Consider the following 22,301-nt stretch of genomic DNA (forward strand, 5'->3'; position numbering starts at 1 on the left):
ATCCCAGATGCCTTCTTGCATTCTGACCTCCAAGCGTCGATGGCGGCACTCAGCCCAGACTTTCACATCAGACGATTGCTTGATTTCCCAAGCACTCGACTACGTACTTAATTGTTTTGGTTTGTGTGTTTTTTTAATGGTCTACCTGGTGCGTGTTGTATCTGGTACATCAGCTAAAACCTTAAAACGATCTGTATGCTAATTATGAGACTTTCCCACGGTTCAATTATTTGACCCTGAATTCTAGGCACAAACTAAAAGATGCTGTTTTTTTCTAAATAAATGAATTGGTGTACCGTTCTTTAAAAAAAACATTATCCTCGTGATTTTAATGACAAACTATTCTTATTGCATATAACATTGTCCCAAGTATCTGGTATCAACTGAAAATGTTTATTGGCTATTGTGCTACATTCCCACAGTCCAATCATTTGAACTTGAATTTTATTCACAAAATAAAAACTCACCCCGTGCCCCCTTCTTTGCTGGCCTCCCCCTACTGTTGGAAACTGTCAATGAAACAGTTTACACATCTAAAGAAAAGGTTTTATTTGAAGATTAAATGAATACTTTTTAGATGCAATATTATAACACAATGTTTTGTAGCGCCTCCAAATTTGAGCATAAATTCTAATGTGACTCTGCTTGGCGGAGTTGTAATTTCCCCAAATGTCACTTTTCTATTAGCTATACAGCTATATATATAGCTATCTATTGGGTAGCTGGCCAGCTTTCTATCTATTTGAGTTACTTCTGGGTTGAGTGAATGCTGGCACGTGTGGCTGCCAATGCTCACTCACAAAAAAAAACGTATCCTGTGAACTTGAGAGTTTTGAAAGGCGCTTATAAATGAAATGTATTATTATTTTATTAGCTGTCCAGGCAGGAATGAGGTCTGACAAAATCCTCTTGCCTTCTTTCCTTCCTACCTTCTTTTCATTGCTTTTCACAGCTAATTTTCTTGTGTGTCCCCAGCTCTTTTATTTGGGGTTTTTGATGCTCTACTCATACGTGGTCCTGGTCAAAATGCCCGACTGGCCTTCTCCTCAAGAGTGGGTCGTCATTCTCTACATTTTCACCTCAGCCATTGAAAAGATTCGAGAGGTATGTCGTTCAATAGACCTAACCCATTTACACCGTGCGTGTTCATATGAATACAGATCAATTCTTTTTTTAATCAAAATAAAATCAAAACACAGTATCAAATAGGCTCAAACGCAGTCTATAATTAACAATCATATAATTGTATAGAATTAACAATAATTAATGTGGCAAGAGACATGCAGATCAAACCTCTAAAGATGGAGAACACTGATTTGCTGTGGCGACCCCTTGAAGGGAAAAGACGAAGAATGTGGCAAGAGACAACATTAATGCATTTGAAAATGAATGTATCTGTATTCATATGAACACGCTTGCCGTAGATGGGTTAAAATTATTCATTTCTTTCATGGAAAACCTAAAATGAATTGTGTTCCTCATTTGCAGATGTTTATGTCAGAAGCAGGCAAAATAAGTCAAAAGATAAAAGTGTGGTTTGATGACTACTTCAACGTCTCAGACTTTCTGGCCATTGTGTCCTTTTTCATTGGCTTTGGCTTGAGGCTGGGTGGAGGGAAAGCCTTTGTCCCAGGCAGGACAGTTTATTGTCTCAATATCATCTTCTGGTACGTGCGACTCCTTGATATCCTGGCCGTCAACCAGCAAGCTGGGCCCTATGTCATGATGATTGCCAAAATGGTAAGTTCCCAACACAACTGGATTTGATGGATTCAATGAATGAGCACATGAAACTGGTGGGCTTCGGTGCCTCCAACAAGATTAAGAACCACTGGTCCAACAGCACCGACTTTTTCGCTGAACAAAGTGGGGCTGTGAAAATGCTGCCCATTACATGTGCTAAAAATAACTGTGCTAACTTAATATAACTTAGAACTGACCACTGGATCTGACACATTCCGAACTACAAATCTAAATGTTAATGGTGAGGTTATTGGATTGGATTTACCTTTATAAGTCTCACAATGCTTCAATTTAAGTCTAGGTTTCTATAAATGTCAACCTTTTCACTTCTTTCATCACATGTAGCTTTTTTTGTCTTTTCTCTTGACTTTATTTTTAGTTCTTTTTTTCCTCTCTTCACTTATTTTTATTTATCTAGCTATCCAGCCATCGAGCTATCTATCTATCTAGCTACCTAGCTAGCTATTTGCTAGCTATTGGCTATCCATTTGCTATCTAGCTGGCAAGCTAGCTATTTAGAGAGTTATCTATTAGATATTTAGCTGGCTATCTAGCTACCTATCTATTGGCCAGTTAGCTAGCTTTCTATCCGAGTTACTTCCGGGTTGAGTGAACAAAAAAACTTATCCTGTGACTGTAAAGTGACCTTGAGAGTTTTGAAAGGCGCTTATAAATGAAATGTATTATTATTATTATTATTATTATTATTATTACTACTAAAGCATACGTAAGGATGACAAATATATACTTCCAAGCATGTGTCTCATTCTGTTTCCACATCATCCTTTGCAGGTGGCTAACATGTTTTACATTGTGGTGATAATGGCCATCGTCCTGCTAAGCTACGGCGTTCCCCGCAAAGCCATTTTATATCCGCACGAAGAGCCAAGCTGGACGCTGGCCAAAGATGTGGTGTTCCAGCCGTACTGGATGATGTACGGGGAAGTGTATGCATATGAAATCGATGGTAAGGACGGTGAGGATGGAAAGGGAGATTACGAGGGTAAGGATAGTTTTACGGCAAGCTTCTCGTGCTTGATGTCAGTTTAAGGCAGAACAAATTAAAAGCGCACCAAGAAGAGTCAATATGCACTTTACTAAAACAAATATGATTACAGTGATACCTCGGTTTACGAACCCCTTGGTTTATGAACTTTTCGGTTTACGAATGTTAAATTGAAATTTTTAGCTTGGCATATACGCTATTTTTCGGGATACTCATGGAGTGCCACAATGAACGATGTGTCGTTCGCGAACGAGCCTGTTCTAACAAGGAAATGGCAGCTGACTTTTTTTTTGTCCTCTATTCCCCACCCCCAGTCTTCGGTTAATGCCTCGTGATTTGTCAAGAACGCAGCAGTTGGGGTTTAAACATTAAAGAGACAGGCAGACGACAGAGAGAGAGTGAGAAAATTGATAGAAGACAGTGAAGTTTGGACTCGTTTCAACTTTGATAGTTCAAAGGCAGAGTGTAGACTGCAAGGTTAAAATATCCCTTCAATCAGGCTCCACAAATAACCCGCACAAGCCATCTGTACACTTGATGCAAAAAGCTATCAACCCAGCTAAACAGAACACAATTGATGAAGAACTAGGTAAAATTATTGCAGAGAAAGCACCTCAAGTGTTAAATGCTGATGAAACCGGCCACTCCATTCCATCAAGCCATTAACGACCATCACAAAGGTAAATAAAACGACTTTGTGATACAGTACAGTTTATTTCTTTAATTATAATACCATAGCACATTTATTATACATAAAATAAGGTATATTAGTGTAGTTTCAAGGCTTCGAAAATTAGTAAGTAGAAAATTATGTTTTATGGGGACCTCGGAATGGATTATTCTTATTTTAATGGTTTTCTATGGGAAATTAGTTTTTTTTCACTTCGTTTTGGATACCAAGGCACAGTACTAAACTAGCCAGATAGCATGCTTTGTGTTAGCCTAGCATCCTAGCTAGGAGACAGACTGGAGTTACAAAAAAAAAAAAAAACAATAAGCCTACCGTTGCTGTATATGAGAGGCATTGTCAATAAAATCTTATAACCTTCCTTAACATTTAGGACAACATACTGTAGGTGGTTAGATGGAGTTGACCGTGGTTACGCTACTTTTAACTCATTCACTGCCAGACATATGCAAAAAATATGTCCACTCCAGTGCCAGGGTTTTTGTCATAGTCACTTGAACTCAAGGACCCACAGAATATTGAGTTTTAGGACTACATAAACATTAAATGCAGCGTTAGAAACCTTACACTCCCTTCTTTCATCAGAAAAAGAGTTTATTCCTAAATTATATTAGTCTGGAGTTATATGAGCTTGAAATTTGAGCGGCCGTCCAAAATACAATGCATATTTGTTTACATAGCGCTTTAACAACAGCTGAAGCTGGAACAAAGCCCAAAAATGGAAAAAAAGGGAATTGCTGCCCTCTCGTGAAAAAGATGGCTGGCACTTTATTGGCACCAAAGCATGAAAAGACAAAACATGAACAAAATTCGGGGATTGCGCTCTACGTCATATTTTCAATTCACAAATAAATTCATGAATGGCAGTGAATGAGTTAACGATGTGTTTTGTGGCAAAATGTATCCTTATACTGATAGCGGCTTTTTCTTCATTCAGTGTGTGCCAACAACAGTGAATCGTCAGTCAGGGGCTTGTGCACAGCTGGAGTGTGGCTGACTCCTCTTCTACAAGCGGTCTACCTCTTTGTACAGTACATCCTCATGGTAAACCTACTCATCGCCTTCTTTAAGTAAGTTCATCCATTTGTTTACACCATCCTTTTACACATTGACGACTAAAAAAATAAACATTTTCACAAGAAACGTGATTTTTTTTTCAGACTGCAGCTGCAGCCCCTAACATCTCCCGATTTTCTAGAGCACTTGTATTTGAGGGGGAACTCACCCAAATGAGAAAGACAGCAAATTAACAACCACACTTGACTTTTAGCTTTCACTAATCGAGGAATCAATGAAATGTAAAACCTTCACGAAAGGACATGACCCACATACTGAGTCTTGAGCAGGCCAATTTTCCCCAAAAGTAATTTCGAGTGACCTAAACCAGTGAGTGCCCCAAACTTTTAACAGCATCCCTGTTCTTCTTTGCAGCAACGTGTATATCCAGGTCAAGTCCATTTCCAGTCTGGTGTGGAAGTATCAGCGTTACCACTTCATCATGGCCTACCATGAGAAACCGGTCCTCCCTCCTCCCTTCATCCTCCTGTGCCATATCTACTCGCTCTTATGCATGTGCAGAAAAAGAAAGAAGGAGCACACCTATGGGCCAAGTATGTCTGACGCCCACCCCACACCCCTTATCGTTGCATAAAACGATACTGACGCAAAATGACGTCCTATGAATTACATAAAACTTTAGATTTTCTGCTTGCGGAAGTCACATCAGAGCCGTGGAATGCAAGGCCCCTGTGTTCTGTATTGGCCTTCTGCAAAGCTTGCACAGGGGTGTGAAGTATGACACCTGACACCCACCTTTGCCCCGCCGTGTCAACATTTTATGCAAGACCACATCGTGTAATCTGATTACGGGATGCTGTATCCCGAGTGAAACGGCGCAGTGGCGGAACAAATCCGCTTAGCTGGATTTTTTGAAAATGACACCAGCGGATACATTTTGGATCCATTTTTGTGGCTCAAGATTGAGAAATATCCTGGGATTAATCCATGAAAGAGACAATAGCTGTTTGCTTTCCCTTTTAATTGCTAGCTTTTAGTTTCCAACCGCTCTTTGTAAATTTAACATCAGAGTTTATTTTTATTGTTGTTGTGTTTTTAATTAACTCATTCACTGCCATTCCCGAATTTGTTCGGGAATTGAAAAGCTTGACATGGAGCGCCATTTACCTCTGGCAATGTTTTCCCTCCCACAAGGGGGAAGCATTTGCCTTTTGTACAGCCTCCCCCATTTTAAATTCAGATAATTTCAGGCCCATAAAACCGAGGAATTCACTCTTTTTTTGTGATGAAAGGAGAGAATCTAAGGTTACTTAGACTAAATTGAATGTTTATGTTGTCCTAAAACTCAATATTCTGTAGGTCCTGCAATTTGAGTGAAAATGACAAAAACCCTGGCACTGGAGTGGACACATTTTTGCATATGAGCTGGCAGTGAATGAGTTTACGGTGCTGGGCGGGGGGGAAGCACCCCAAAAATTGGCCTCTACTATTTTGAGTCTCTTCCATTCTATTTTGGTACGATGCTCAGTCTCTGGAAGATGCACCTTATACTCCTGTGTGCCTTATACACTGGAAAATGTTATTTTAAATTTATTTTCTGTTTATGATATTTCCTACACTGGAAAATGTTATTTTAAATTTATTTTCTGTTTATGATATTTCCTATGTGACAAAAAATCATTATGTTGCTCTTCCCTTCAGAACTGTTTCTCACCGAGGAAGATCAAAAGAAACTTCACGACTTTGAAGAGCAGTGCGTGGAGACGTATTTTCATGAAAAGGATGACCAGTTTCACACGGGAAGCGAGGAACGTATACGGCTCACCTCTGAAAGGTACAACTGCCAGTCACAGAGGATGAGCAGCAGATTATGTTTCCTAACAATGGTGTAGTGGTCATTTGTACAACTACATTAACTCATTCACTGCCAGACGATGTGCATAAATGTCCACTCCAGTGCCAGGGGTTTTGTCATTTTCACTCAAATTTCAGGACCCACAGAATATTGAGTTTTAGGATGACATAAGCATTCAATTCAGCGTTAGAAACCTGAGACTCTCCTAGACAGAAAAAAAGAGTTAATTCCTAAATTATATGCGTCTGGAGTTATATGAGCTTGAAATGAGGGTGGCTGTCCAAAATACAATGCAATACATAAGATATTGATTTATAGACACTCCCCAACTTACGAACAAGATATGTTGCGAACCGTCGTTCATAAGGTGAATTTGTTCGTAAGTCGCTTCTGTGCTATATTTGGTATGGAATTACGTTTAAGGCTTATATAATTATGTTTAAGATTTGTATGAGTATGTTTAAGGCTTGTATAAGTAACCTGTATTGATTTGTACTGAAAAATAAACTTATAATAAAGATATTTACATGTACAACTGGAGAGAATACTACATGTTACTACAAAAATGTTCACATGTACCGTCGTTCATAAATTGAATGTTCGTAAGTAGGGGAGTGTCTGTATAGCGCTTTAACAACAGCTGAAGATGGAACAAAGCTCTAACATGGAAAAAAAGGGAAATACTGCCGCCTTGTGGAAGGGAAAAATATTGCCAGAGGTACTGCCAGCGCTTTATCGGCACCCCCGCAAGGAAAATCAAAACCCGATCAAATTCGGGAATGGTGCTCCATGTCAAATTTCAATTCCTGAATAAATTCGGGGATGGCAGTGAATGAGTTAAACAATGAGTCAGTTTTTGAAAAACTGCACTTTGACTTGACGTATTTGTAAATGTTAGTTAGTCTAGGATGGAATTTGAGTGAATAGATCATATCATGAATAGATGTATATTTGTTGTACTTTTCAGAGTTGAGACCATGTGCATGCAGCTGAAGGAGGTGGGCAACAAGGTCAACTTCATCAAGCGTTCCTTGCACACATTAGATTCCCAGATCGGTCACCTGCAGGACCTGTCAGCTCTCACCGTGGACACCCTGAAGACTTTGACGGCTCAGAGGTCATCGGAAGCCAGCAAGGTCCACAATCAGATCACCCGTGAGCTCAGTCTCTCCAAGAACGTGGTCCCCAGCATTGCCCCCGTTGCAACAGACACTGGGCCCCATTCCAAATCTTCCATGATGGGGAAACGGAGCGTGGGGGCCTATTTGGGCTCAGCGAACATAGCAGACTCTCTTTTTGGGATTGGCGTCGATAGTAGTTACAGAGATGGGCTGGATCCCAATCTGAGTCCAGAGAGGAGGGGCGCGTTCGGGCTCGGCCACTCGGCGGCTGAGGCTGGCTCCTCCAGTGCCTTTGTCCAAAGTGCCATTTCTCCCCCGGAGCTGCATTACCGGGGCCACTCCCTCACCCGCAGTAAACTGACCCGTCCACACCAGCCGGAATATTCCGACTCTCCATCCAGTCTCCCCAACGTGCCCTCGCGCGCGGCCCACTTCCACATCAGCAGCACCCCCTCCCAGCCCAGCGGCTCCAGCCACCCGGAGCTTGCTTTGGCTGGCCTTAACCAGCAGACGTATGACAGCGCCGCTGTAGAATTTGGGGCGTTTGTCGGTAAGTATGAACGAGATTCTGATGTGGCTCCAAAGAGGCGCGAGGACGATGAAAACTGTGTGTGTGTGTATCCTACTGTGGTCGTTGTATCTAAGACTTCAAGCGCTGCTCAGCCTGTCTGCTCTCCCGCTTGCTACACGCAGCCTGGCAATGCACATGGTGGGGGTGGGCCAGCGGGGTATATCAATGAGGCTTTTTGCGATGATGAGGGCCGCACAGCTTCTCCAACTAGATGTCAAATAAACACTCAAAGCCAAGAATATAGCGGATCTTCCGCCACCGCCCCTCCCGTGACAGACCAACGGCCCCACAGAAGGAGGTGCAGCACAGATTGCGATGCTTCTCTCCAAGCAGGGTCCTGCTCTGAAAGTGACAATTGTGACAAGAGGATACATGTGGAAGTGCGAACAAGAGGTTTGAGTTATGGGTCACATTTGCCGCATTTGCGTATCGGGTGCCATGCAGCTTTTTTTTCCCTCCCTTTTGCTCCTCTGTCTGTTCTCGGTGGTTCTGGGGGAATCCGTTTGATTTGAGATATGTTTTGGCCGCTTGCATGAATGATTGATTGCCAGTTTGAAGCTTTTCAGGATCCTTTTGACAGGGGCGAGGCAGGTTTACGGTTCTCGTGCCTCTCTGTTATCATGAAACGTGGTGATGGGTTTGATTCTCCTCTTCTTGTTCTATGCCTCGACAAATCAAAATAATTTTGAATGCGTTGCTAAAAACATTGTTACATGATGGATGGAGATGAGATTTACAATTAAAAATATGTCGTCTATGATCAAAAGTGGTTTTGGTGGGAAAGTTGGACTAAATCAAATAAAAGTTGACGACATGGCTTTTAATATTTTCTTCTTTACAGGACATAAAGACTGTTTTGAGCTCCAGCGTTCAACACCCAAAGAGACTTCCAGTCCCCAGCGTAGCAAACTGGTCTGTCTGTCTGTCAATGAAAAAAAAAGTTTAAAAAAAAAAGTCCTCTTTAGCATTTTCTGGTCATCTCTTCCCAGGTTCAGCCCGTAGGTCAAGGTCAAATTAGAACAGTGAACTCCTATGCTGGTTTCACAGAGTTTGACAGGAGTCCTGCTTTTCTCCATCCTGACTCAAGTAGGTTCAATTCACAGAAGTAACAAAATAAGTTTGAATCCTTTTTATAAGTGAAATGATGACGAATGACTGTGTTTTTGTAGCTTTGAGGAAGAGGGATCGCAGCAGAGTGTCAGCTGAAGACATCCTCATTCACCAGGATGCCCAGATTTCAGTGCCGGTATGTAGTGCTCCTCTCCCACTTGCCTCCTCCCAAACAAAAACAGCAGCATGTGAAGATATCTCAAATTAATTGCAAAATGAGAACCAAAATACTTTTGCCAAGAAATATAGACAGTCAAATTAACTAGAGATATCACAGCAGTAATTGATGTCATCTAAAAAAAAATTCTGTTCCACAGCCGACAATCTTCCATGCTAACTCTTTTTTCTCTTTCACAGGAAAGAGTCCAAGTCAAATCAGCACAAGCAAGTAGCCTGTATGTATCCTCCTATTTATGTTTGTGTGTGTCATGTATGTTTCCTATAATGCATTGTAGATCTATACTTGGATAAATGGTTGAAATACACACCCACATAAAATGTAACTGAAATCACAACTGCAATTTTGAGGGGGAAAATGGCATTTTTAGTGATTCCCATAACTTTTCACCCCTCACATAGTTATTTTACGCTACTGTATATAAATTTGTCTCAAACAGAAATGATGCATGCCGTGTAAAATGTTTTTTTGTTGTTGTTTTGTTTGTTGTTTTTTATTTTCGCGGGGTCTGCAATAATTAACCAATCCACTGGGCGGCAGTGGCGCACATATGTTTTTTTGTTTCCAAGCAGTCAAATCTTTCCTGACAGATTATTAAACATGTCAATACAATTATTTCATACCTGTCAACCGGCCGTATTTTGCCGTATTCTGTACCATTTTTGCACATTTTTAGATGTGTACAGCATGCAAGAAAGTTTGTACGGGAAACGCAAAAATTGTTAAATATAAATTTGAGATATTTCCGATACCGTTTTCGTCATTAAATATTCGTTGTAATGTTAATTATAACAAATTTCGCTACTCATAAAAAGCGAAGCCGACCAGCGAGAAAACAAGTCCATGCGAAATGTCTCGAAGAAACAAAGGGTCTGAGAAGGCAAGTTCCGGTCAAGTGGAATTTTATTTTGAAATCGGTTACATTAAACGTTTTACCATGTTTATTTTTACCGTAATGTCAGTCATATTTATTTATAAACATTATAGATCGTAAGAACACAAATTCTAATTCTTTTTTTGCTGTGGCCAAATTCAATTTGTTCACAAAAAAAAGCCAACATTCTCCACAACAAAGAACATACTTGATTATTGCTACAAATATGTTGTAACTTGTTAAAAGTATTAATGTTTACATGTGTAATTTTTTTAATTAAATTGCGCACTGAAATATGACACACGCGTATGGTTTATTTTTTTTCTCAGTAAGGAAAATTGAGCCATTAGTAAGGTCATAGTGTCTCACAGGTTGACAGGTATGTTATTTGTTCCAAAGTAATCTGTTCCTTCTTTCTTTCACGTTACTCACTATACAATATTATACGGGGTTGACTTTATAACAATTCTAAAGGAAAATCACACTATTTATTGTTGTGGTGGATGCAAAAAAATATCGCAGATGATCCCTAAAGTAGTCTTGACATTAACTGGTTTCTCTATCTATTCCAGCCAACCCCCTGTTGAGGACAAATTACCTGGTAAGAGTCTCTCTCATCAACTGTTTTTGTAGTTGTGTGCAATTAAATTCAGTCTAGATTAGCTGGTTCTTCTGCAATACAAATGACACGTTGTTGCCTTAAATGCCCTCATGCATTTAAAGCACATTTAAGTCTCACTTATTTTATTTGCTGATGTTTCTGACTGCATTTCTTGCATTGTGGTTAGGCATGTCCCAATCCCATTTATTCATTTATTTATTTTATTTTTGCACCCAAGTTTAAGACACAGATTTGAGCTATTTGACCATATCATTTTCAATCTCTGCAATGCATGGATAAAGAAAACTGAGACCACAAACGTGTTTTTAAATATACAATATGGAAATAAATAAAATATACCGGTAATAAGTAGATATTGACTTGCCATGTTTTCATTTCATATTTGTCGTTTTATTTCCCTTTTTTTTGTTAAATATAAAGATAATTCTGATTAATGTATTTTTTTTTTTAGCTTCACTCTCTCTCTGCACACCCCGACACACACCCCTTGGACCCAGAAAGGATTGTGAGCAACTTTTTGTCCACTTTGAATCTGTTTACATGAGAAATTAATGTGTTGTGGAAATGGTTTAAAGGACAACCTACACCATTTTTTTTTGTTTCGTTTTAAGACTCGTTTTTGTTTCGTTACATTTTATAGGATCTAAAATACCCAAAACACACAGGCTGATATTTTTAGTCAAATGCAAAACACCAATAAAAATGACTTAGTGTCCCAAAACTGCTCCAAAACATCGGAAATGGCGACTTTCAGAAGGTCCCACCCTTTGTTCGTGACGTCACGCCAGGATACTCCAGACACAAAACAATGGCTTCAGATAGTTCAGATTCGGAGAAGATGCTTTCTTGTTACTCATCCAGTTATGAATATGATTCAAATAGTTTTGAAGAGGAAAGCATAAATGTTTGCAATCGATTAAAGAAGTAATTCCGTGTCATTTTGAGGCATTTGGACTGAGATGTACCATCCTAGAAAATGCACAAGATGGCGCCCAAGCTCCGTTGGAACTGGGCTGATTTGTCTGCTGGGAATTTGTGTCAACTAGTATCAAATAGTAGTCTTGGTGCGGCACACAATGATTCACCATCGCGTTATTTGTGTTTTTCCTTCTAACGTAGCCATCAAAACGGATCAACATGATGTTTTCACACCAAACAAAGTACCCAAAATGCATTGTGTCGGTCAGGGGCGTTCCAGACGTGACATCACGTCAGGCATCGTCATGAACTTGAAAACAAGACTTCCTGAATATTCAGTGCAAGTCTTAAAACGTAAAATATGGCTATATGCGGTGGAATCTTTGTAAAATACGCTCAGTAGAAGTCATTTGAAGTGATGTTACAAATTATGGACACAACTTGTCCGGAGGTGTCAGTTGTCCTGTAATGGAATCGTACTTTAATCGTAAATGAAAAAAACATTCCAGCAAACCATCTTCAAGGGAAAATAAATGGTTTTGTTTTTTTCTGCTTTCTGCAGCCATTGGATCACCTTTCAAACCTATGGAGAACTATCAGTACTCAGGTAGGCTTCTGAATGAAATCCACGTTCCCCCCTTTAAAACTTCCCTTTTTTATTCATTAAATGTAATGTCAAACTGGTGTGATTTGCACTTAATACATCCAATTTTTTTCCTCAGCTGTGGAACGGAATAACCTGATGCGACTTTCACAAAGTATCCCCTTCACGCCGGTCCCTCCCAGGGGTGAGTGTGTGCATGTAGATACATGATCAGAGGTTACAAAAACACAGCACTGCACATAGACAGAAAAACTAAGATGAAATCTGAAACCAAATTGGCAACCACGGTTTCTATCTTTTTACCCTCAGCGGGTATGTGTTTTTGTTTTTTTTTTTTTTTGGTATTGTTGCTGCTTGATCAATTTGGAAATTTAAAGGACAACCGACATCAGTTTTTTTTTCCTAACTGACATCAGAAAAACGTTTTATAGCATCTAAAATAACCAAAACATGCAGGCTGATATTTTTAGTCAAATGCAAAACACCAATAAAAATGACTTAAAGTGTCCAAAATCTGCAAAAAATTGAGCTGCGAATCGGGCATTTTCAGGAAGTCCCGCCCCCAGTTCGTGACGTCACACCAAGACGTCTTGCCTTGCTCGAGAATCAAAACAATGGCTTCAGATTCGGAGAATATGCTTTCTTTTTACACATCCAGTTATGAATATGATTCAAATAGTTCTGAAGAGGAAAGTATAAATGTTTGCAATCGATTGAAGAATTTTTTCTGGGTCGTTTTGATGGCTCAAGACTGATGTGTAGTGTCACAGAAAATGCAGAAGATGGCGGCAGAGCTCCGTTGGAAATAGTTTTATTTTTCAGCTTGGAATTTTTTTCAACGAATATCAAAGAGTTGTCTCGGTGTAACATACGATTCACCATTGCGTTATTTGTGTTTTCCTTCTAATTTCGCCATCAACACAAAGTTTTCAGACCAAACAAAGTACCGCAAAATTCATTTCTCAGTCAGGGGCGTTCCTTCAGTGACATAGGGTGAGGACTCGTCACCAACTCAAAAACAAGACATCCGGAATATTCAGCGCGAGTCTTAAAACATAAAATATAGCTATATGTGGTGGAATCTTTGTAAAATACGCTCAGTAGAAGTCATTTAAAGCCATTTTACAAATTATGGACACAACTTGTCCGGAGACGTCGGTTGTCCTTTAAGGAACTGTTTTTTTCTTTTTGCATTTTCGTCCAACGAAAACAAATTCAGCAGTCACTGAACAAACATCTGTGAGTGAAACCACATCAGGTGTGGTGTGTGATTGAGAGCTGTGATGCCAATGAAAAGAAACAATAAAGCTCATGGTGTGTTCACTACAAACTGTCTACTTGAAACCACAGTAGCAGGGCGTAGGGCGTGTGAAAGAGTCAAATGGTGCCACATATGCTCACCGGTGTAATGTTTTCATGCTCACACTTTTTTGAAGTCATTCACTGCTAGAAAATTCGTCAGAAAGTTTTTGTCATTTTCACTTGAATTCCAGGACCCAGAATATTCAGTTTTAGGATTACATAAACATTCAATGCAGCGTAAGAAACCTTGGACTCTCTTCTTTCATCAGAAAAAAATGTTAATTCCTAAGTGACTGTATATGGTTCTGGAGTTATATGAGGTTGAGCTGGCGTGGGAAGGGAAAAACATTGCCAGAGGTGTGACCAGCGCTTTATCTGCAAGAAAGACCAAAACCCAAATAAATTCGGGAACTGCGCTCCGCATCATATTTTCATTCACTGAATGAATTTGGGAATAGCAGTGAATGACTTAAATATGCATTTTCAACTAGATAATCATCATTCAGTCCACTCATAGGTCCGAATTTGGGTATTCTTTTTAAAGCTGGATTAGCTTGTTGCTATAATTTAGGAGTGCTTGACGTGTTCGGGAACTTAAAGTGAGCATTTTTCAACATATTGTTGACACATCAGGAGAGCCAGTGACGGTGTACCGCCTGGAAGAAAGCTCGCCCAACACCATCAACAACAGCATGTCTTCCTGGGCGCAACGTGGCCTCTCGGCCAAGATTGAGTTCCTCAGTAAAGAGGAGATGGGCGGCGGCCTTCGACGGGCCCTCAAAGTCCTCTGCACCTGGTCCGAATATGACATCCTTAAGCCTGGGCACCTGTACATAGTGAAATCCTTCCTGCCCGAGGTGGTCGAGACCTGGCAAAGTATCTACAAGGAAGATACCGTGTTGCACCTTTGTCTCAGGGTACCAAAACGCCATCCCGCATAAAGGCGACGCATCCTACAGGTGAAGCATTAATATGCTATTTTGTGTTTTCAGGAAATTCAACAGCAGCGAGCAGCGCAGAAGCTAACGGTGGCCTTCAACCAGATCCGACCCAAGCCCATTCCTTACTCACCAAGGTAAACAAGGCAGGTTAAAAATAATTGAGAAATGACTTTGTACAAAGGTAAATCAGCTCTGTTTGATGAATTGAAAAGTACACATGAACACTGAGCACAAACTTCGCTGGCCCCCTTGGAAATATGGGTTAGACATGTCAAGACGTGTCAACTGTAGCTCCACTCTTATCCTTTCCCGGTTTGCTGAAGACAAATATTCCAAGTGCAGTACGGTGATACCTCAGTTTACAAACGTTTTAGCTAACAAACCTTTCGCCTAACAAACATTAAATTTGCGAGAATATAATCTTGGCATACGAGCGCCACAATGGCTGGCGGACTAGTTTTCGGCGGAAGAACACTAAACCACATGGCCGAACAACGCCACCGTGCACTCAGTGCAGAAGTGGTTTGTTATGGAGTGGATAATTTTGCTTTTTTTGGGACCGAAAAAGACCCCACCACAGGCTAGTGTTAAGCCGAAGAGGACACAAAAGAAAATTACGGTCGAGCAGAAGAAGGGGATCCTCAAAAAAACACAAAGGAGCGTCCCAGTACCAGTATGCTACGTGTGGCTAAGGGTGTTTCTGTGTTGTCTCAGCAGCGGTCTCAGGCAATATAACAGGTTGAAAAACTTCTGTTGATTTGGATTAACGAAAGCAGCTAGCAGGGGACAGTGTGTGAGGGTATTATCACCGGGAAAGCGCGGCAACTTCACTCGGATATCAAGTGGCAACTACATCAACGACCATCACGAAGGTATATAAAACAACTTTATTATACAGTACAGTTTATTTCTTTAATTACAATACAATAGCACTTTTATTATACATAAAATAAGGTATATTTTGTGTAGTTTTAAGACTTATTGAGTTGAAAATTAGGTTTTATGGGGACCTGGAAACTGATTATTCTCATTTTTAATGGTTTCTTATGGGAAATTAATGTTTCGAAGACACACTTTTCGCCTTACACACACTTTCTGAGAACCAATTAAGTCAGTAAAGGTATCACTGTATTACTTCCTGCAATGAGTATCACATCATGCATTGTTCCTTGAAAGAACTGAAGCACCATCAGAGGAAAATTATTTCCTTATTTAATTTGCCTTTTTTTTCTGTGGTGTCATGATGACTGCAACAAATGAGTGTCTCCACCTACTTGATAAACAGGTTCCTCTGCTTTGTTGTTTTTTTTGGAGGGGTCCATAAATATCTTCTCAAAATGTCTTAGCATTTATCTTATGTAACTCATTCACTGCCAGAAGATGTGCAAATATGTGTCCACTCCAGTGTGCCAGGACTTTTGTCGTTTTCACTCAAATTGCAGGACCCACAGAATAGTTAGTTTTAGGACGACATAAATATTCAATGCAGCATAAGAAACTCAGACTCTCTTCTTTCATTAAAAAAATACATCAAGCTTATCTGCAGTGGAAGTGGGGGCGGCTGTACAAAAGACAAATGCTACCCCCTTTTGGGATGGAAAAACATTGCCATAGGTCTGTATCTTGGTCAAAACCCAAACAAATTTGGGAACGGCGCTCCACGTCATGCTTTTCAATTCCTGAATAAATGGCAGTGAATGAGTTAACCTGCTCACTGCAGTCCATCTACCCGGAAATAATATTTATCACACTTTATTTTGTTCTCCTTATTTTATCTAAAAAAATATGTATTTACTCCTCAACATGCTACACATCACACCCCATGATGACAAAGGGGTAAAATATCCCAAAAGTGAGTAATTTGCACTGTCACTACCAAGTTGGTTATCTATCATGAATCAGAATCAGCTTTATTGGCAACGTTTGGGAAACGATCCAAAGAGTGTCTCTACAGTTGCTCAAGCCACTTGCATACATTCTAATTTAAAGCAATGACTTTTCAGAATAAACATGACACCTGTTTCTCAACCCAACCCATAATTCACAAATATTACAAATATATTACTACATTACATGTCATTGATATTAAATTATGCAAACCTGATGTGCAAGACAAAAAAGGCGGATTTGAAATCTGTGCAAAAAAAAAAAAAACAAGCCAAAAAGTTAACTTGCATCTCAGATTGAAACATGTCATAAATATTACAGTGAGACCTCAGCTTACGAACTTAATTGGTTCCCAGACAGAGTGTGTAAGGCGAAAAGTGTGTATCTCAAAAACAAAATTCCCATAGGAAACCATTAAAATGGGAATAATCAGTTCCGGGGTTTCAATAAAATATAGTTTTTTTACTAAATAAGCCTTGAAACTACACACAACATACCTTATTCTATGTATAATACATGTGCTATTGTATTGTAATGAAAGAAATACACTGCATTGTATCATAAAGTCACTTTATTTACATTTGTGATGGAAGATGAATTGCTGTTTGGAAATAGAGGCACATTACATGAGGACTGCAATTAAAGAAATAAACTGTGCTGTAAAATAAAGTTTTATTTACGTTTTTGATGGTCGTTGATGGCTTATGGAAGGAGAGTCACCTTCCATAAGGACTGTTGATAATTTAACCTCTGGTGTTGTTCGGTCGTGTGCTTCCACCGAAGATCACTCCGCCAGCCATGGTGGGTGTGTATTATGAAAATAGTGCTTATTATAAGGTTTAATTTTCAGAAATTTGAAGTTTGTAAGACGAAAAGTTTGTAAGATAAGGTGTTTGTAAGTTGAGGTCTCACTGTACTGTAATTAACCAGTGTGATAGTTCAGGCTTCAAAATAAAACACCACCCACGCATTAAGATGCTCAATATGATGCAATTCCCTCATCAAATCAATAAAAAGGAACCGTATTTACCAGTGAACATGCTGTTTGTAATCACATAACAAAAACTGATATCTCCTGATATGCGAGCTTTGTCATTCAGTTATGTCGCCCTCATTACTGGTCGTAGCTTTTTTCTTTAGCGAGAACAAAACAACCTCTTGAGCTGCTCCACCCGAGGTGTTGCTGAGCATGCAAATTTAAAAAAAAACAGTGCCACGCCCGATGCATTTGATTATGCCACGTTGTTGCCGAACTGCTTTTGCTGGTTTCACATACAAAAGACAACTTCTCTTTGCTTTTATTCTTGTTTTGTCAACATGCCGATTAGGTGTGTCACACGCCACGACGGAAAGTATCATGAAAGGGACTGCCCAAAAACGGATTCATGTTTATTCAGTTGGAAAAATACCACCGTTTTTCATATCATATTATTTTAAGACACGAGTCCTGTTTGACTACAAAAAGGACAAAAAAAATCATACAAGTTAAGTCTCACGATTTGATTGGGAGACTCCCGATTTTGACTCACGCCTCACGATGAAAGAGCCAAATCTCCTGGTTTTCAAAGAATGTGAATTTTTTGGGGGGAAATTCTCATTTTTCACCGTTTTGTAACAATACCACTGAACTACGAATAATAATAATAATACGTTACATTTTAAGCTCCTTACAAAGCTCTCAAGGACACATTACAGTCACAGACAAGCAGAGGTACTATAATAATAAATAAAATACAATCACAAATAGAATGCAATAAATAAAATACAACTATAAATAGAAACGAGAGAGCTACACAGAAAATGCAATTTTAAATAGGTGGGTTTTGAGGTGGGACTTGAAGGTGGGACGTGAGTTCCAAAGTATAAGTATAGAATAGCCTCAATCGCCATCATTTTCTACTTGCACTTGAAAAATTTGAATCGTCTCGCAGTGTACGTCATCTCGTACGTTTGAGAACAGCAGATGAATAAACATGGTGCATAGTAGCCGCTAGAGTCCAAAGGCAAAAAAAAAGATTGTGGAGTATCATTTGCATTTTGTTCAAGTAATTTTATAAAACAACTATTGACACAATAAAGACCATTCATTTGTAAGGTGAAACAAAAGAAAATGTAAAAAGATAGCTAGCTAGGTAGCTAATAGATATCCAGCTTGCCAGCTAGATAGCAAATAGAGAGCATATAGCTAGCTAGATAGCTAGCTAGCTGGATAGCTAGATAAACAAAAAGAAGTGAAGAAAGGAAAAAATAACTACAAATAAAGTCAAGAGAAAAGACAAAAAAAGCAAAATGGGACAAAAGAAGTGAAAATTTTTACATTCATGGAAATGTATTATTATAAAACAAAATATATTTTTATGCTAATTGAGTGTGTAAATAGACAATTAAAGCATTTGTGTGTTTAATTTACACTTTTGTAACGCTCACTTTATTTTAACACGCACCACAGCGTCGCAAGTACGAAAATCTCCCTGTTTATGATTTCTAAAACTTGACGTGTATGAAAATGTCTGTTTTTCAACCTTCCGCCATTTTGTGTCTGCGCAGGTTCCTGGAGGTGTTCCTTCTCTACTGTCACTCAGCGGGCCAGTGGTTCGCCATCGAGGAGTGCATCACGGGCGAGTTCCGCAAGTTCAACAACAACAACGGCGATGAGATCGCTCCTACCAACCTCTTGGAGGAGACCATGTTGGCTTTTAGTCACTGGACCTACGAGTACACGCGTGGCGAGCTGTTGGTGCTCGACCTACAGGGTAACATGAACACTCCACTCGCATCTTTTTTTTTCCCCCCGCTGTGGTGGTCTCTCATTCCAGTTTGTCTCTTTCTCTTTAGGGGTTGGAGATATTCTGACCGATCCATCTGTCATAAAAAGTGGCGAGAAGGGGTATGTCCGCATCTGTCACATGACCAACACGTTGATATTTGCGTTAGCTTGACCTGAACATTCATCAATGTCTTCGCACGGGAAGAGTAAATAACTCGCATTACCGTATTTTCCAATGTATAAGGTGCACCCAAAAGCCTTGATTTTCTTCAAAAGATGACCCTGCGCCTTATGCACAGGCGCGCCTTATATGTGAAGTCATATTGAGCCTCAACAGGTGTCGCAACGACTAACAGAAGCCACTGACTGATACATTTTCCCATGTAGAAGAAGTAGTGCGTAACCCTATCCTCTATTGTCGCACCTTACAATGCGGTGTGCCCTATATTTGGAAAATTTTGTCTATTTATGTATTGTCGTTGGAAAACTCTTCATTCATCGATGGTGCGCCTTATACCCTGATGCGCCTTAGATATGGAAAACAGTTTGAAAATACACCATTCATTAGGGGTGCGCCTTATACTCCGGTACTTGTGTTTTATTCATTTCTGAATCTTTTATTTTGAAAAATTACAATACTCTCTGTTATAATAATAATAATCTGTTTTATACTCCGGTACTTGTGTTTTATTCATTTCGGAATCTTTTATTTTGAAAAATTACCATACTCTGTTATATCTGTCTGCGTCAAGGCGTGGTTCTCCGTCTTGTGGTAGGTTATCACTGGAAGGAAATACATGAGCTAGCAAAATTAGCAAAAACCAAAAACATCTTTGTAAGGTTTCGTTGGGAAAAGGGAAAAGGCCCAGCCAAGGCACACTAGAGGGACCTCCCGACTCATAGAAAAAAAATGGCAACGTTTAATAAATAGTTTCAAGAGTACTTAAAATACGGATTGATCTTAACTCATTCACTGCCAGATGATGTGCAAAAATATGTCCACTCCAGTGCCAGGATTTTTGTCATTTTCACTCAAATCGCAGGACCCACAGAATATTGCGTTTTAGGACTGCATAATCATTTAATGCAGCGTAAGAAACCTTAGACTCTCTTCTTTCATCAGAAAAAAATAGTTAATTCCTAAGTTATATGGGTCTGGAGTTATCTGAGCTTGAAATGGGGGCAGCTATACAAAAGGCCTTTTCTCTCGTGGGAGGGAAAACATTGCCAGAGGTCTGACTAGCACTTTTTGGGCACCCCCCCGCAAGAATAACCAAAACCCAAACAAATTCGGGAATTGAAATGCATTCGGGATGCACTTTGTATTTACGGTGTATCTTATTTTGAAGGCATGTTTAAACATGACTACAGAGCACATTTATGTGCGTTACGTGCAGGCCTTTGTTTTATTTTATGTGTTGACTATTGACTATTCCCATTACTTCCCCCCCCCCCCCCCCCCCATGGGTTCCCCCGACCACAGGTCATACGACATGATCTTTGGACCGGCCAACCTGGGTGACGAAGCCATTAAGAACTTCCGGGCGAAACATCGCTGTAACTCCTGCTGCAGGAAATTAAAACTTCCCGGTGAGCCGAGCCCGTTTTCAACAGTCATCAGAGAGCCATAAAACGTCAAACATTTGTTACTGTCTATTACGAGAAAGTGTCGATGTGGGTTTTTGAGCTTTCTAGTGTTTTATTGTGAAATAATATTGAGCTTAATTATTCAATGGACATCTAATTCATTAATTTTCACGTACCATTTCAAGGGTCGTATTCTGTATGCTCAACCTTGCATGGCGCTTTTATGCTAGCGTGAAGTTAAACCGTCATGTTGTGGTTTAGATCTAAAGAGGAACGAGTACACGCCTGAGCAGGTGTCTACGCGGGGGATGGAACCAAGGAGCCGCACCAATCAATGAGACTTGTGACGCTGTGATCAATCAATCAATCAACTGGAAGAATCTTGCTTGTGTTTCCATGGAAATGGCCATATGCTGTGTCCAAAAAAAAAGGAATGATGTTTGCATGTGCATACGTGAGCATCCATGGTACAAGAATTATTTATTGATGTTTCTTGATGTTGCCTTCTTTTCACATCTACATATATTTACAAAAAATGAGAAATCAAAGTGCATTGTAGATCTGTTACATCATCATCGCATTGTTATTCTATATGTCCAAACATCTTGTATCCTCGCTTTTTATCTCTGAAAACATGTTTTTTTTAAAAAGGGCAGATTGCAATGCAACTTTTCCATGACATAATTTGTGTCATTTTAATCCAAAAAAAAAGTGTGTCCGCCCTCTATTTTTTTTTGTTGTTACTAAGGTACAATTGCAATATCTTTGTCATCACCTGTCAATACGCGCAGATGAATGAAATCGAGTGTATCTTATAGATACTGTTCTCTGCATGAGCACGAGACTTGTCATCTTTTATTCAGGGTACACTTTAAGGGTATTACAGTGTACGTTTTATACTGAACATCATTTATAACCAATAAAATTACAACTAAATTGGAACGTGTCATGTGCTTTTCTAGGGTTATTAATTATTTTTTAATTCAGTTAAACCACACATCAAACGCAATACAAATTCCACTGCTTCATTTTTTATTTTTTATTCAGGTCATTTTTATTGATTAATTTTGTCTGAAGTTATAATTGTGATCGCTGTGGCTTTTGGACTCATTCCTGTCTATACGAGAACATGTCAATTGATGTTTTTGAGCTTTCTCGTGTTTTATTTTGAAATAATATTCATAGAAATAAAAATGGTTGAATCGTAAACTTCTGCAGCTGAGTGAATGAGCACTTCATTATTATTCCTGGCAAGACATGAATTGCGGAACACAAGATACAAATTAATTCTAAAACTGAACTTTTTTTTTTTGGTCAAGGCTGACTCTCACTTTGTGTACTTAATTTTATGGCCAATGTCCGTTTTGTTTCACTTTCAAAATGAGCCACCTCATTCAAGTCACATGATAATTTTGTTCCTTTTTTTCTTAAATAGAAGACTGGTGTTCTACTTCTCTTTCATTAAACCCGTGATTTTCAACCACTGTGCCGCGGCACACTAGTGTGCCGT

General features: G+C 39.4%; 1 protein-coding gene across 4 annotated transcripts in view; it reads left to right on the plus strand.

Moving 5' to 3' along the window:
- Positions 1–21,302, plus strand: part of trpm7 (transient receptor potential cation channel, subfamily M, member 7) — a 46,786-nt gene extending 25,484 nt beyond the window's left edge. For 2 of the 4 annotated variants that reach the window (XM_088992896.1, XM_088992894.1), the window contains exons 20-40: positions 976–1,104; positions 1,489–1,740; positions 2,536–2,746; positions 4,375–4,507; positions 4,869–5,047; positions 6,156–6,288; positions 7,277–7,980; positions 8,843–8,913; positions 8,991–9,087; positions 9,171–9,247; positions 9,469–9,506; positions 10,736–10,764; positions 11,237–11,290; positions 12,266–12,310; positions 12,426–12,491; positions 14,243–14,526; positions 14,602–14,684; positions 18,985–19,190; positions 19,273–19,324; positions 20,688–20,794; positions 21,053–21,302. In XM_088992896.1, coding sequence (XP_088849022.1) covers positions 976–1,104; positions 1,489–1,740; positions 2,536–2,746; positions 4,375–4,507; positions 4,869–5,047; positions 6,156–6,288; positions 7,277–7,980; positions 8,843–8,913; positions 8,991–9,087; positions 9,171–9,247; positions 9,469–9,506; positions 10,736–10,764; positions 11,237–11,290; positions 12,266–12,310; positions 12,426–12,491; positions 14,243–14,526; positions 14,602–14,684; positions 18,985–19,190; positions 19,273–19,324; positions 20,688–20,794; positions 21,053–21,129 — 3,027 coding nt within the window. In that variant the 3' untranslated portion in view covers positions 21,130–21,302. Of the gene's footprint in view, positions 1–975; positions 1,105–1,488; positions 1,741–2,535; positions 2,747–4,374; positions 4,508–4,868; positions 5,048–6,155; positions 6,289–7,276; positions 8,395–8,842; positions 8,914–8,990; positions 9,088–9,170; positions 9,248–9,468; positions 9,507–10,735; positions 10,765–11,236; positions 11,291–12,265; positions 12,311–12,425; positions 12,492–14,242; positions 14,527–14,601; positions 14,685–18,984; positions 19,191–19,272; positions 19,325–20,687; positions 20,795–21,052 lie in introns of all 4 variants that reach the window. The other 2 variants (XM_088992893.1, XM_088992895.1) reach the window with 2 other exon arrangements.
- The last annotated feature ends 999 nt before the right edge of the window (positions 21,303–22,301 follow it).

Source organism: Hippocampus bargibanti, linkage group LG03, assembly GCF_051943395.1.
Source record: "Hippocampus bargibanti isolate YZ-2025 linkage group LG03, ASM5194339v1, whole genome shotgun sequence".
Taxonomy (NCBI): Eukaryota; Metazoa; Chordata; class Actinopteri; order Syngnathiformes; family Syngnathidae; genus Hippocampus; species Hippocampus bargibanti.